The 16,542-nt window shown below is 33.6% G+C and overlaps 1 protein-coding gene across 1 annotated transcript; it reads right to left on the bottom strand.

The window, feature by feature from the left end:
- Positions 1 to 15,789: 15,789 nt before the first annotated feature.
- LOC142635145 (uncharacterized) lies at positions 15,790 to 16,314 on the bottom strand. Its single transcript, XM_075809353.1, has one exon. It carries the CDS (start codon positions 16,312 to 16,314, stop codon positions 15,790 to 15,792), a length of 525 nt encoding a protein of 174 aa, XP_075665468.1.
- Between the last annotated feature and the right edge of the window lie 228 nt (positions 16,315 to 16,542).

The raw sequence follows: 16,542 nt of genomic DNA, 5'->3' as shown, positions 1-16,542 counted from the left end.
TATGGGAATTTCATGTATTTTTTTCATAACAAAGTTGTGTTTGTTTTGAGAGTAATTGATTGTGTGTGTGTGTGTATATATATATATATATATTTTTTTTTTTTTTTTAAATCTAGGAGGTGGGAATTTTGATTTATTTTCTCGAGAAAATGAAAGAAAGTGAGTGTCGTTGTATATTTGTGCGTAGTACTGAGTATAGAGAGTAGCGATGTGAAGTCAGAGAGAGAGAAGAGAGAGGAGCGGCAGAATGGGGCATGAGATTTGGGAGTATGCGTGGCGTTTTTTAGTTTTTTAGTTTTTTTTTTCCTTCAGTTTTAAGGAAACAAGTGGAGATAAAGACTGGGGAGGCGGCACGTGGATGTAGAATGGATCGTTTCATGCAAATTTTCTCTTACTACTCCTAAAAGAGTTTGTGTGGGATTCTCTCTAATTATAACTCCTACCTCAATGGGACCTAGACTTCTAAATATATTAATATCCTTTTATCCAATCAAAAATATACAAAATAAAGAAACACAATAAATAATTGCCTAACTGAAAAAATTTTTTCTATATAAAAATTATTAGGAGGAGGTTTAAGTCGGTGAAAGTTCTTTATTTGGATTTGAGTATAACATTATCTACTCTTAAAGTAATTAACAGCAAGGGTGGACTAGACAAATAAGAAATAACTTATGACTAAATCTAGCCAAACCACATGCCACCAATGGTTTTATAATTCAACCAACGTCTTTTGATGTTTCTAACGGTGATGTCCATAATTAAAATATCTTATCGTTCACGTATAGACAAGCATTTGTTAATTAAACCACTCACTCTCGATTGTTTGATAACAAAATTTATTAAACATAAACTGAAATATCTGAAGAATACAAATAAGGGTGGGAAAACATTCACCCTATCCCCTTCCTCCTTCACAGTGCATGTGATTGTTCCCCTTTGATGGAGATCTTGATATCTCCACCAAATTTTGGTAGAGATCTCGATGTCTTTGCTAGATCTCCACATGATCTTAACACCTTATACCTAATAACAAAGCCTAGGCTCCATAAATCCCATATTGGCAACAAGGATTATCCTCACTACCATTGAACTGTAGGTTCACCTAATTAAACCAACTTTTTACGGTTGTTGGACCAGTCAAAAACTCATGCTTTCATAGTCGACAACAATTCCAATTCCCTCAAGCCTAATCAAGTCGATTCTTACCCTAAATGTGACTTTGACTTACCCGTAAACACCCCTAATTAGAGAGACTTGTCTCCTATATCTCTTATTGTTCCAAAAATACCTTTATAAAGTTTAGTGTATCTTTGTCAATATGTTTATCAGTGTTATTACCTTTTCACACGTTCATCTCAATTAGAAAACTTCCCCATAATATGATGCCCTCAATTATATGGGAGGGAGATGTGTAGTTCGAAACAAAAACACGAGGCACCACAAAAAGATGTTATTGACCACTAGGCTATCATTAAAATCCCAAGATAAAGAGATATTTAGTCAAGGATGAGTTTATAATTAATAATAAAACCACTTTCAACATAATATGTTTGGTGCCAAATTTGAGCAATAAAATCGTTGTAGGTATTAGGTTCTAAGAGCCTATCCAAGCAATAAATTATTTTTCCTTTTAAAGAGTTTTGCTTTAACTTTGGTACAACAAAACATGGTGAAAAAATAATGAAATCTAATTTCCAATTTTGAAGAGAGGGAGAGAGAGAGAGAGAGAGAGAGAGAGAGAGAGAGAGAGAGAGAGAGAGAGAGAGAGAGAGAGAGTCGAATGGGTAATTAAAGCAAGTTGTAAGGACCTGATTGGTAGCCTAGGCCTAAAGGAAAAAAGATCTAGGCCCAAAGAGTCCAATTCAATAAATTTATAGAGAGTGGATTGAAAAACTAGACTCTAATGAATCAGATAACAATTATAGTGAGCCTAGGTGAAAAGAAAATAAGAATAAAAAGGTTTTGCTCAGAGTAAATCGTCATTGGCACAATTCGAGGAGACTAGATCTTGTATATTTGTCCTTTGAATTTGATTATAAATCCAGTTTTTGGTGTTACAATATTTCTCTCCCTCCTTTCCGATCCCCCAGTCCCTGGAGGGTTCCTTACATTATATAGCTCTCCTTAGATGATCTGGACCCTCCACTTGTTGACCATTCAGGCCACTACTTGAGTGCCCGTCCCATAAGACACATTTCCAATCCCCTTGTGAGTTGTGGTAGCCAAGGCAACACTGTTTAGGAGTCTTCTCCACATAAATGCAACCAGAAGGTTTGGTGGGATGCATTAAATGTGGTGGTAGCCACCAACTTTTCAGTCATGTCAGTGCTAGCCCCTTCCCTGAAGCTCTTTTTATATAGTTGTGTGGGCAATTTTTTGTACTCCAGGAAAACTTATTGCGTACTCCCTGGAAACTTGTTTTGTCCCACATCGCAAAGATCCTCCCCCACTTGCTACCTTATAAGCCTGAAGCTGAAGGAGTAGTGTACCATCAGTTATTAAGGCAGTAAGTGGGGGAGGATCTTTGCGATGTGTGACAAAACAAGTTTCTAGGGAGTACGTAATAAGTTTCCTTGGAGTAAAAAAAATTGCCCACACAATAGTGTGACCTCCTCTAATGACGTGCTATTGACGTGACCCTACAATCCGAGAGCGTGGCCTCCTCAACAGGATAAAGTCCTTCTCGGCCATGAGTATAACATGTGATGTAATTACCTCACTGGAATTCCTGTACTCCACACAAACAATCTACTACATGTAAAAGAGTGCAATAAAAAAGAGTGCAAAATTCACATTTTTTTATTTTTACTAGTGAGGCTACTTATTGACCCACAATTTTTTGTCTTTTTTTAATGGGAGCGTTAAGCAATGGCCTAAGGTGGCGTTTGGTACGGGGTAATGTTTTAGGATTCTCAGGAATGTTTAAAGATTCCCATGTTTGGTTGCAAATTACGCTAGGGAATCAGATGCCAGGGGAATCCTTAAACCCCTCTCAGTAGGAATGTGGATTCCCTTTAAAACAGGTGGGAATCCAGATTCCCAAACTTAAAAGAAATTGTATTTTTTATAAATTGACAATTTTAACCCTTTTTCCTTATCATTTAAGCAATTAAGATAAAATATAAAACAAATTATCAATATCTTCTCTCTTGTCTTTATCTTTTCCCGTCAAAACAACATAAACAGGATAAATAACTCTGCTAATAGTTATTTTTGTATTATTCTTGTCATTTTGAAACGTTAGATCACAATTTTAATGAATGTGTTGCTAATTGATAGTTTATATAATGTTTTTTATCTATCTATTTAGAGTAAGATATTTTTTTAAAGGACTAATTAATAGTTTATATATATATTTTCATTATTTATTTAAAGGAAGATTTTTTTTTAATGGGCTTGGTACTTCACATTCAAATCTAAGGACAAAATAGGAAAAACAAATAATTCATTTAAGATTCCTAGGAATACACCAAATATTATCATCTCACATTCCTGGGAATCTCCCAATAAAACCAAACATAGGAATAGCTACATTCCTAGGAATGTGATTCCTAGGAATCACATTCCTGGGAATCTAGATGCCAGGAGTAATGTGGATTCCTCGTACCAAACGCCACATAAGTGGTTAAAAAAAGTAATAATAGGAGCTCAAATGCTTTATGTAATATAATATAACTATTTTTAGTAAAATTTTGTTTGTGAGCAATAAAGTCTTCAAATATTTTTTATAATAAAAACTAGAGCTTACTATTATCTCAGGTTAAAACTCTGAAGTTTTAGGTGTATCAAATGTTCACGATACAATTTTAAAATTGTTATAACTTAACAATTTATGAGAATAAATTAACCAAAATGACAAAGATCACATTACTTTTACTTGTGGTCTATGTAATGACTGAAATTTAGTTAATATGATTGGAAGTGTCCTAATTTAGAACTAGTGCTAGCCTCGTTATCGTGAACTCATTTAAAATTACTTCCACCCCTTCAAAGACTAATCCAAAGTCTCTTATCCAAACTTATAAGTTACTTAAGTATAAACTTCAATAATAAATGTCCATTTAGAGACAACTAGGCGGTGGGTTCAACAATCCAAAGTCCTAAAGTCATCCACCACACTATTAGTCCATAAAATTTTTGGAATGTCCCATGAGCAAGGAATGGGATAGTTTGGCCAATGCTAGGACACAACTAGCCTTCAATAACAAATTTAAAATGTTCTGAAATACCAGTTGTACCATTTCAATAGTTTTCCATAATTGTTGAATTTTATGCAACTTTTTTGAATATGTACTGGTTATAATTAAGGGAAACTATTGCTAATACTCGAGAAACAATGGAAGTAAGAGAGACAACACGCAAGGATTATGTTGTTCAGTTTAATGACCTACGTTTACCAAGGAAAGGTTAGACATACATGAGCTAAGTAATATAATTGGGTCCTTGGAGTAGTACACATAAACCTAATATATCTAATAGTAATAAACATTAACAATTTAATTATAACAATAACAAGAACTATGAAGTAAAAACTAAGTATATAAATATGTCAACAAATTACCTTCATTTCCTTTTTCTTTTAAAAAAAAAAAGAAGTAAACAAGAATGAACAATTTTGCAAACTCTACGAAATGATACCCCTAAAAGACTTAGTGAAAAAAAAATAAAAAAGAATATATGTAGCATTAAATTAAACATAGATATAAATGTTTAATATTTATCTAATTTATAATTATTCTTAAATGATTCATGCATATACATGAGTTACAAGTTAAGTTTCTTAGTATGTTTGTTGAAGTAATCAATAAAAACATAGTTTAACTCTTATTAATGAGTTTGGATTTTGTAGAAAGTACTGGTTTACAGGTTTAGTGGTAGAGGTTTAAATGGGAAAAAAAATGTTAGCGTTTGGTAAAATCGAACATGTGGAGATTAAATCGAAAATGGGCGATAGAGAGAACATGAATCCAAACTTTATCGCCCATTTTCGATTAGTTTGAAGCCAAACAATAGGCTTGTGGGACATATTTAGGATAGCTCCACCCGCATTAGCCGCCACTAGTGTCAAAATTGGACTCAACTCTCCTGGTTGACTTGTGGGAATAGTTTCCCAAATGAAGGAATGGGAATAAAAGCTCTATAAGTTTTAGAAAAAAAGTTTGGCTTCAAACTAATTTGGTGTAATGATGCTCTAATCCACCATGTGGAGATTAAAAAGGTCTTTCAAGTATATTTTTTGCCACGTGACTTTTTAATGCATTATGTGACTTTTATGAAACTTTAAATAATACATAGGTATAATTTTATAAATTGTCACCTAATGTGTTGAAATAAATAGACCCAAACTAGTTTTTTTTTTTTTTTAAATCTAAATTACTTCAAAACTTTATTGAAACGAATGAACTAACAATACATCATTCAAAAGAGCTTGTTCAATAAAACAAGGACTCTCTTCTAACCAAATAGAAAAGTCATCGATGCCTAGAGCATATTTAGCTAAGAGATGAGCCAGTCTATTGGCTTGCCGATGAACATGGGAAAAATCCACTTGGTGAAAAGTGTGGGAATAAGACAACGAGCCATACACCACAGCAGCTATAGAAGAGGGTGGGGAAGAAGTCTCTTTCAAGGCATTTATGAGAGTCAAAGAGTTACTCTCCAAAACAAACTCTTGAATCATAAAGTCCCGTGCAAAATGCAACCCAAATTCCACTGCCTTAGCTTCAGCTTCCACAACTCCGAGGGGTGCTTGGATTTTCTTGCTACACACTCCAATAATCCTACCTTCAGAGTCTCTAATTATCATACCAATTCCAACAGACTTTTGGTGCATAAAAACAGCACCATCCACATTGATTTTAAATTGACCAGCTTGGGTAGGGCTCCATTAGACCCAAACTAGTTTGGAATCAAATTTTGTCCTAATTTTTATCAAAAAGAGAAAAAATATAAAGAAAGAATAGAAAGACTATGGTACCACCAGCGCCACACACAAGTGATGGTCACTCTAACATTATAAGTTCTTGTAAGGTGGGGGGTAAAGGCCGGAGTTAAAGTCTCTAGTAAGGAGTTTTACACACATACACTTAGATTAAATTAGAGTATAATTCAATCTCAAATAATAAAAAAAAAAAATTAACACACGCAGGCAGATGATTATTATTTACTCAATGGCTATCAAATTAAATTACATTTTATAATCTCAATCCAATAAAAGGAAGGCACATAACATGTATTGCATCCCTCTAACCCTACTAACTTAAGAGTATTTTATACAAACACACTCAAATTCACAACGTGCTTAAGTATTACCTTATGATTGGTGCACTTAATTATGAAATTTAATCATAGAGTATTTTTACTTAGAGGAAACGTTTTGTGAAATTGAGTGTGGGTTTAAATGTGTCCAGAGACTCCAGACTTGTACAAAAGGGCTCTTTCATGGTGGAAAAGTGATTCAGAATGTCTGAGAGTAATTAAAATTAACTATTAAGTACTAGTGGGAAGTAGCAACTAGCAAGCGGCAGTCGCTTTCTTACCTAATTTATCAAAGATGAATCCAAAGAAATAGATCCCCGCATAACAAGATACCCTAATCTTTCTGCAAAACTTACGGGGTCGTACTACATGATCTTTTCCTGGATATATACTGAATACTAATCAACGGGATCTCCTATTATATACCTATATATAAAAAATAAAAATAAAATTCCAATTTTATTCACTTTATTTATTAATTGTTGAGTACAGAATCATATCGGTTATACTATTTATTCAGTGTAGATTGGTAGTTGGGGAGAGAGAGAGATGGTGCGGCTTCAACGGTTTGCAAGTTTTAGTCGTTGAGTATAGAGCGTTACACTAGCCATAGGCCCACAAGTGTAGGTTGTTAGTTGCAATTACCTTTTCGTAGAGTTTGTTGACTCTTGCTTACATTATAGCTGTTTGAATGCTGAAACTGAAGCCTTTTGAGTTCTTTAGCCAAAGCTTGGTTTGGATAGCGCTGAATGCGGTTTTCCTTTTTCTTTTTCTTTTTTTTTTTCCTGCTGCCCGTTTATGCTTTTAGGGGACAAGTCACTATGTGCGCACTGTTCGCGCATTGTTTATGCACTGTTCACGCAATTTTCATCAATTTTTTTTATTAAAAATGGGTCCCGCAATACTATTCACACATTTAAAAATTATTTTGTTACAGTGTTTTCAGTTTTCAGCTTTCAGATTTCAGTTTTCAGCTGTATCCAAACGGAGCCCAAGTATCTGGATGAGATAGAAGAATTAAATACAGCACAATAAGACTATTAAAGCTCGGGTCCAATGACTAATTGCATCATACCCATCATAATGGTGATACATGTCAAGGTTCAGTGACTAATTGCACTGGACTCATCACGATGGTGATACATATCCACTTTTGGCCAGTTGTCATCATTTGAATATAATAAAAGAATTAAATACAGCACAACAAGACGAGAAAGCTTGGGTTTAATGACCAGTTATATTGGACCCACCATAATAATAACACATATCTACTTTTAATCACATATCATTATCTTATCAGGTACAATATATTTGATACATTGGACCAAGTCACAAGACAAACGAACGAAAAACAAGCAAGCCATGTGAAAGCAAGAAAGTTGAGAAGGGTTTCTAATTCAACAAAACATTTTTTACTCTTCTTTATTGCGAAATTGAGCACTTTATGTTAGCTTCCATGCAAGCCCTTTGAATGAGTTATTGAGTGCTTGACTTATGTCGGTGAAAATTATCTATTGGCCATAGAATAAGAAAGAAAAAAACAAAATAAAAAGGTAACAGAAAGGTAATGCTAGTGAAAAGAAAACACTAGGAAGTTGGAACAAATAGAAAGGTAAAACTAGTGAGAAAAATAAAACGCGTTTTTCTTTGTTCTTTTTGTAAGGATATGGGTCCATCTTTTCCCTAACGTAAAAACGGTAGAAGATATCATATTTTATTTTTTAAGACGCGTCTCTATTTTCTTTCAAAGTTCTAAGGTCTTCACCAATGTTGCAATTGGGATTTTCATTTGGGGCCACTAGAAATTAATGGCCACCACCACAAATATGATGATAGACTATGATAACCATGAGCCAAGGACTGACCCTTTATAGTTTATAGTGTATATAATCATCTAATAAAGTTTTGGTGAAATCATCTAATAAAGATTGCCATCATAGTTATCGATATCTAGAACTGGTCACATTACAACCGACACTGCACATTACAACCTCTAGATTAGATACCCTGTAGAATAGATTTAACACAAAAAATACATGTCTACGTCAAGTTTAATTATCTAATGCTTGAGGGTTTCAATTAATTAAATTGGTAAAGTCTCTGATTGATAGTTTAATAAAAGATTTTGGATTCACTTTTCACTTACACCAGAAAACCAATTGACATCTTGGTTTTATAATAAAAAACTATTATCAAGAACAAACATCGTAGGTTAAAATTCTCTTTTTCTCTTAAAAAAATTGATCTAATACCCACTGGCCACTAATATACATGAGAAGCAAAGACAAGAAGAAAAGATGTTCCAACAACCTCTTATTAAAAGGTTAATTACGGATACTAGTTGACTAGTAGGTCATTCTATTTTTGTGGGGTATGGTAATGTTTTCTGTACTATATATTCAGCAATGATGTGAAACCAACACGTTTATGATGTCTTTTCAGTTTGTAACAACTAGGCTTTATGGGATAGAGATTGATTATGATGATGAATTGATGTTACGAAATTATGCTTTTTATGCGTCTGGGTATGGAATTCTTAAAATGCGAAAACCAAGAATTTGAACAAAATCAACCGAGTCGAAAAATATGTTATCAAATGCATTTGCAAATTTTAAAAAAAAATTGTTAGTCTATATTACTATCCAGCCCAACGGGCTCAAGCCCAGTCTTCAATTTATTTGTATTTGTATTTTACTTCACTTTATTTGTACAGAACATTATTTATACAAAAATATACATATTATTCTCGCATATTCTCCCTTTCATATCACTTTCACTCTCTTCTCCTTATCTTTACTCTACCAACAAAAATAAAGTATTTGCATTGGATATTATTCATTATTAAGTATGAAACTAGCTTCATCACACGTGGTTTATACTTGCGATAAGACTTTTTTTTTTTAGTTTAATGTAATTTTTCAATTTAAATTTATCTATTGTTAGTGAGGTTACATAGAAAGGAAAATTTAGGATTTGAAATAGAGTAAACTCCTAGTTTAGTGTGTGCTAGTTTTTAGGGAAAAAAAAAATTGTATTAAATGTGCATGAGTTATATTTAAATAAAGAGTACTAATTTTTAGGAAAAAAGTTTCTCTAGTAGTTTTTTTTTTTAATTTTTTTGAATTACAATTTTAACCATATTTTTTATTTTTTAAGAATGAAGATTATTTAATTAGATTAGGAGTATTTTTGACATTTTTGAAATCATAACTAATTTTCTGAATGTTCTTAATATATAAAGATAATTGAATTGATGGAATATACACAGGGACATCAAAAACCTAATTTGAGAACCAAAGAAAAAAATTGTTATGGTTGAAAGGAATCTCAATAAAGAAAGGTAGCAATGTCAGTTGTTCATATGTTTTTCTTTTTTTCAAGAAGGTAATTTTTAATTTTAAAGATGTGTTTAGGATTATAGGGAGAAAAAAATGAGTTTTTTTTTTTTTTTTGAAAGCAAATGAGAGAGAGATTTAAATTAATGGTCTTCTCTTCTTGAGACGTATATAGTATCCAATTGATTATGCTATCGTTTAAATTTAAAAAATGTCAAAATTTTATGCCATTCACTTAAAATTTATCTATGATAAGGAATTCTAAATCTCCATAATTATATGAGTCTAGTTTGCAGTTTGTAAATATATTTTTGTATTAAACCCATAAAATAATTAGGGGATAAAGGATTTGTATTTTGAATATTTTCGTTAAAAACTTCAAAAATTGTCAATTGAGTTGTAAAGCTCTTACCTCTTGGCAATTAAGTCCATTATTTCATATTATATCTACATTTTTTTTTCTAAATTTCCTTACCAAAATTTTGAGGGATTGTGTTATTCAAAACCCGTATGCAAAGTCAATATAGGGATGATAGTCAATGAATAGTCCAAACTGTCTGAGATGACGATGACTACTCACATGGGGAGAACAATATAATATTTTGACTCTTATATTAGAATGCTTACAATTTTTTGAAATCCACCAATTGAGTTGGTAGGTTACATTCTTCTCAAAAAAAAAACAAAAAAAAAGAGTTGGTAGGTTACAATATCAGTTAGCACTTCTTGTTGACTAATTCTTGGAGAATTCTCCTGGTGACGGTAACAACTAACATGGGCTAGGAATTAGAAGGAATGTGCATGAGTATGACTGCTATAGCTTGTTGGTACGGAATTGGAAGTCGTGGTCAATAAGGGGTAATATTTAGGTAGTCTTGAAACAGTGCTCTGGACTCTCATAAAGTGGGTGGATCCTATGGTAAGACTTACGTGTGAGGCACACCCACTTTATGAGAACCCGGATTACTGCTCCAGAACTATATAAGTCTTTTCCGTCAATAAGAGCCCAACTATCCCACCCAAGTCGATGACATGTGAGCCCAATTGTCTTTCTTTTATTTAAGCTCTAATTGGACTTTTAGATGAGAAAGTATCTTATACATCCACTCTATTGTCTCTCTCACAAAAATGTGGGTTACCTATACGTCTCTATGAAACAAGTACAAGAAATAATTATCACCTTTTGAGGAAAAAGAATACATGTTTTGAATGTGGAAGTGGAAGTGGAATCTACACATTTTTTGACACAAGCTGGTTGTGATTTCAAACTATTGTGGGCAGTGATAAATGTCATTTCAACATTTACGTCAAATTGTTATAGGCGTTAATTGAATTAGAGATTAAAAGTGGTAAAATTAAAATTTAGGGACTAAAATGGAAAAACGCCAAAATGTAAGGACTAAAAGTGCATTTACGTCTAGAATAAAATAGTATGGTTCAATATTTTGTTAAAATTAGGTTTTTTATTTCAACCCATTTCGAAATTTTTTATAATTCATTAATATGAGTTCAGTACAGTTATAATAAATATGCTTATTATAAGGCGAAAAAATCAACATATACTTTCTTTATACTTCTGTGGGGTCATGGATTTTGGGATTTGGCCGAGAAGCATGGGTGGTCCGAGTCCAAAGAGTACTATCTCCTCAGATAAAGCCAAACGTAAATCTGGTATAGATCCTAATGATCAAGGATGACCTTCCAAGAAGTTCTAATGATAGCAACGAGCATTATGAACGTACAAGAGGGATAAGGACTCAAAAATATCTAAAGGAAAACTGCTACCACCGCATTAATGAGGAAGTAACCTCTGAACAGCATTATGGCAGCCTTACAGCCACTCCAGAAGACTTTTAGAGGGGACTGATGGGACAACCATCAACTGTCCACATGTGGTCTACGTGTAGGGTAAGGATGAAGGGTAGAGATCTCAGAGAAGGGGGGATAAAGAAAGGAAAAGAGAAAGCACTAGAGGAAACTGAACAACTCCGGTAACCATGGTCATCCGATATATGCTAGAACAGAGCTCCTCGGACTGTGCCGAGAACCAACTTTCTCGCCAAACCGGGTTCAATTCTTGTTGGCTCATCATTCAAAACCATATTAACTGTTATCCAAGCACTAAAGCCTAGTTCTTTGATCCACTCTCTACAAATTTATTGTACTGGGTTCACTAGGCCAAGATCCCTTACATTTTAGGCTTGGTCTGAAAATTGTGTCCTCACAACTTCTATCTTGCAATTTAACTTTTTTTTTTGGCTGAATTGCAATTTTTTTATACTTGACTTGGGCTGAATTGAACTTCTTGTTGGCTCATCATTCAAAACCATATTAACTGTTATCCAAGCACTAAAGCCTAGCTCTTTGACCCACTCTCTACAAATTTATTGTACTGGGTTCACTGGGCCAAGATCCCTTACATTTTGGGCTTGGTCTGAAAATTGTGTCCCCACAACTTCTATCTTGCAATTCAACTTCTTTTTTTTTTGGCTGAATTGCAAATTTTTTATACTTGACATGGGCTGAATTGAACTTCTAGTTACTAGTAAAGAAAATTTTTCATAAAGGGGAAATATGTGGGTGAGACACTCAATAATAATATGGACTATGGAGTCTAAGATAGAATATATTTGTCATATGGGCCGTAGATAGAAAGAGCTGGCCCATCATCGAAAGAGGTCTAAGATGGGTTGTCAAAAATAGAGAATACATGTTTTGAATGTGGAAGTGGAAGTTGAAGTGGAATCTACACATTCTTTGACACAAGCTGGCTGTGATTTCAAACTGTTGTGGGTAGTGATAAATGTCACGTCAGTATTTACGTTAAACTGTTGTGGGCATTAATTGAATTAGGGACTAAAAATGGTAAAATTAAAATGTAGGGACTAAAATGAAAAAATGCCAAAATGTAAGAACTAAAATAGCATTTATGTCTAGAATAAAATAGTATGGTTCTATATTTTGTTAAAATTAGGTTTTTTTATTTCAACCCATTTCGAAATTTTTTATAATTTATTAATATGAGTTCGGTACAGTTATAATAAGCATACGGAAAAATCAACATATACTTTCTTTATACTTCTATCTTGCAATTCAACTTCTTTTTTTTTTGGCTGAATTGCAAATTTTTTATACTTGACATGGGCTGAATTGAACTTCTAGTTATTAGTAAAGAAAATTTGTCATAAAGGGGAAATATGTGGGTGAGACACTCAATAATAATATGGAGTCTAAGATAGAATATATTAGTCATATGGCCGTAGATAGAAAGAGCTGGCCCGTCATTGAAAGAGGTCTAAGATGGGTTGTCAAAAATGGGGCTTGGGTTAGTTTCTGGGCCTTTCTGGCAATCTAACTGGACATGGTTAGCTCCACCAAACGAGAAAGTCAGCGGGCCGTGGGCCATCTTCATTATTTTGTCACAAATTTATAAAATCTATGTAACAAAAATAATGTAGTAAAGATTAAAGAACGTAAATAAGAGGCAAAGGAAAATATGCTAAACTAAACAATAAAAACAAGCATATGCTGTAGGCTTAGAGGCTTAGAGGCTTAGAGCATTGCGCTACTACTATTTGCTGCCACTGCCAAGTGCAACTTCATTATACACTAGGATGAATGAGAATAAATGCAGTATAACTTTTAAGAAAGTTTGACTCCAAATCAATTTGCGCATTATAATACTCAAATTTATTAGAAAGTGATTGAAGAAATCTTTTATATATAGTTTTTTTTAATCATATAATCATTTTAGTAAGTCATGTAACTTATTAGACTAATACATATGAATAGTCTTATAATTTAATATGCAATCAAATTATTATAGTTAAAATTGATACTTTTGAGTGGGTTCCAGTTAGCTTTACTGGTAAAGTTTCTGATAATTATATAAGAGATCTAGGGTTCTATTCTTGCCTACACCAAAAACTAATTGGTGTCTTAGTTTGATAATAAATAACTATCATTAAAAGCGGACATCATAGATTAAAACTCTCTAAAAAAATCAATACTTTTAAGAAATGATAAAAGTGATATATATTAGTTAAAGTGGAATATGTTACAGAAGGAATTTTCCTTTTGAAAAGCAAATTCCATTGTCCATTTTCATCCTCTCCTTCCTTATCGTGGTTAAAATTAATATTGGTGCAGTAAGCCAGTAAGAATTCTGGTCCCCATGTTATCCAAACCAACCCCATTGTGAGTTCTGAGATTTTTGTTTTGCTTTTTATTTTTAAAATGGTCATGTGATTCGTGCCTATTCACTATTGGCGTGAGTGGACTTTTATTATTTTAGTAATTAACTCACTGGCTGTCTTTGTCCCGTGCCAATATTATCACTCTTCACAAGAAGCTTTCAATGCTTATTATCAAATGTCAATCGCCAAAATGTGCTGCCACGGTATCTAGCTATGGATGTTTGTTCGTGTTAAACTTGCCAAGTGATGCAAATATTTGAAAGAGACAAATAAATAATGGTGTCATTATATATATATTTGTTGGATATCTATTAGTATCAGTTATAGTGTGCCAAATCCAATCCTTAATATTGTCCTTGATTTTTTTTTAATCAAGGATCCCTTTGTCCAACTTAGGTCAACTACTTACGCTTATATAATCAGGCCTCCTATATGTATTTTTATATAAAGAAAATGCACGGTTTATACACACATTACATTTTTTTTTAAATCTATTTTTCTTCCTTTTTTTTTTTTCCTTATAACAAATGGAAGTAAAGTTTTATAGTGGTCCAAACGAAATACATTTTCAGTGAAAAGTTCTTAACGAGTACATCTTAACTTTTGAACTTGTTGTTGACCATGAACGCAAGTATGATTTAAATACTAAAGAAGCCCAAATTAACCCTAAAATTGTGATTATTTTACACCTAATAGTATATGAGAAATGATATGTCCACAACATTTTTACAACAAATCATAAGTGACAGGTTGTTACTAGTTGTTATTGTTAGGGTAAAAAAGTAATCTTAGTGTTAGGTTCAAATTTAAACCAGTAACATCTAACCACCTATGATTTGTTGTGAAAATATTATAAAAATATTGTAAACATAGCACCTCTCTATAATATATAAATTTACAATAAACTTGGACATTATGGTCATGATATCTTTAAGAATAGAATTGTTTGCTTTTTCTTTACTTCTTGAACATCTACTAAGCTTTTTTATTAGGTCAAATATTATAAAGATGCTTATTCTTTTTTATCAAATCCTCACGGGACTTACATGGGCCCGCTATAAATGTTGACACACAAGTCAAGATAATTAATTCCTTTACAAAATACTAATAAGTTAATAATGCTCACCCACTGTCCTTCTACCATGGCCAACTGGCCATGGAGATGGGCCAACTATATATCTAGCAATGCTAGCTTGTAAACTTTTATTATTAGCTTTAATAGGCTTGCATAAGAGACCTTTACTTGATTGAACCAACTAAAAGAGCATTGTCCATCAAAAAGTAGCAGTGGCTAATATTCTCACGTACTTCTTATCATACGTCCTCTATTTTAAGTTTTAAATATGAACAACATTAAAAATAAATAAATAAATAAATAAAAATGCAGGCATTGCATGTAAAATGATTATGAAAGTCGTGTATAATTGGCTAGAAAGCATGAACACATATATAAATATGGGTACGACACGAAAATATAAATAGCTTAAAAAAAAATTATAACATGACCCAACCGATATGACACTAATATAATAGGAAAAATGATTGATATGTAATCTAGTCTCCAATTTTAATAAAGTTTCTCCAACTTAAAATTGTGTAATACAAAATCCATGAAGCAGTGAATTATTTTTCTAATGTCGTTTGGTTAGTTCATCATTTTTACTATTTATAGAGATAACAAGAATACTTTTAGTGTTGTTGTTAAAGCTAGAAAGTTTATCCAACACAAAAATAAAAGCTCGAACAATATATCTGGTAAAATTCTATGGAATTATTCAATGGGAACCAGAATTTAAGGCACTGTAAACCTTTTTTTGGAATAAAAGAAAAAGAAAAGCAAAATTACACGTAGATTCAGAAAAAAACAAAGAAACTGAAAGCAGGTATTCACATATATAATAGAAATATATAATAGTAACCGCCATAACCACCTTTTTTTTTTTTTTTTTCTTAAAAGAAAAGAACGAAAAAAAGTGAGAAACCTGAATAATCATAAACTATAAGGCGGCGATCCCCGTGTGCGGCGGAGACGCCGGCAACCTTGACGTGAAATTCCGTAACGGAACATCGACGGAGTCACGAGACGGCTCTCCATTACCGTTACAGTTGCCGTAACCGTAACCGTGACCGTCGTCGTTTTCGCCCTCGTCGAAATTGAGAGCGTAGCTGAGAGGATCGTATTTGAAATCAGCGGAATGGCGCCTCCGGTGCCTCCCTCCTCCTCCTGCTCCGATTCGCGACATCAAGTTCTTGCACTTGTCTTTCAACTCCGGCGGAATGAGAACATCGTGACTCGCCAAGCACCCCCGCGGCTTCAGCCTCATCGACGTGCTCCGGTACAGCCTCGGCTCCTGCGAATCGGAAGGGCAATTCACGGAGTTGTCATCGCGTTGGCTGTGACTGTGGAAGCAACACAGGGACGACTTGAGCTTTTGCCTGAGAGACGAGGAGGAGGAAGACAACGACGGCGGCGACGACGACGAATCTTGGCTGTGGTTGTAGATGCGGTGGTGCTTGTTCATCGTTATCGGCGGCGGAGACGACGGCGGCAGAGGGAGCGGAGAGTTTCTGAGAATGGGGAGTTATTATAGAGAGTGGGGGGAAGTGGGGAGCGAGGAAGAACCGAAGAAGTGGTTTTAACTTTTTAAGAGCAACGGATCTTGAGGAACGGATCCAAGGTGTTAGGGGCATTTTCGTCTTTTCACTTTTTATTTATTTATAGATGTATCTTTGCTTGCCTGTCATGGAAG

The sequence above is a fragment of the Castanea sativa genome, chromosome 1, assembly GCF_040712315.1.
Source record: "Castanea sativa cultivar Marrone di Chiusa Pesio chromosome 1, ASM4071231v1".
NCBI lineage: Eukaryota > Viridiplantae > Streptophyta > Magnoliopsida > Fagales > Fagaceae > Castanea > Castanea sativa.
The sequence above is the reverse complement of the archived record's forward strand: the minus strand, read 5'-3'. Positions and strand labels throughout refer to the sequence as shown.

What these genes read in the sequence shown, in the direction of transcription:
- LOC142635145 (XM_075809353.1), bottom strand. Translation starts at nt 16,314, where the DNA reads ATGAACAAGCACCACCGCATCTACAACCACAGCCAAGATTCGTCGTCG.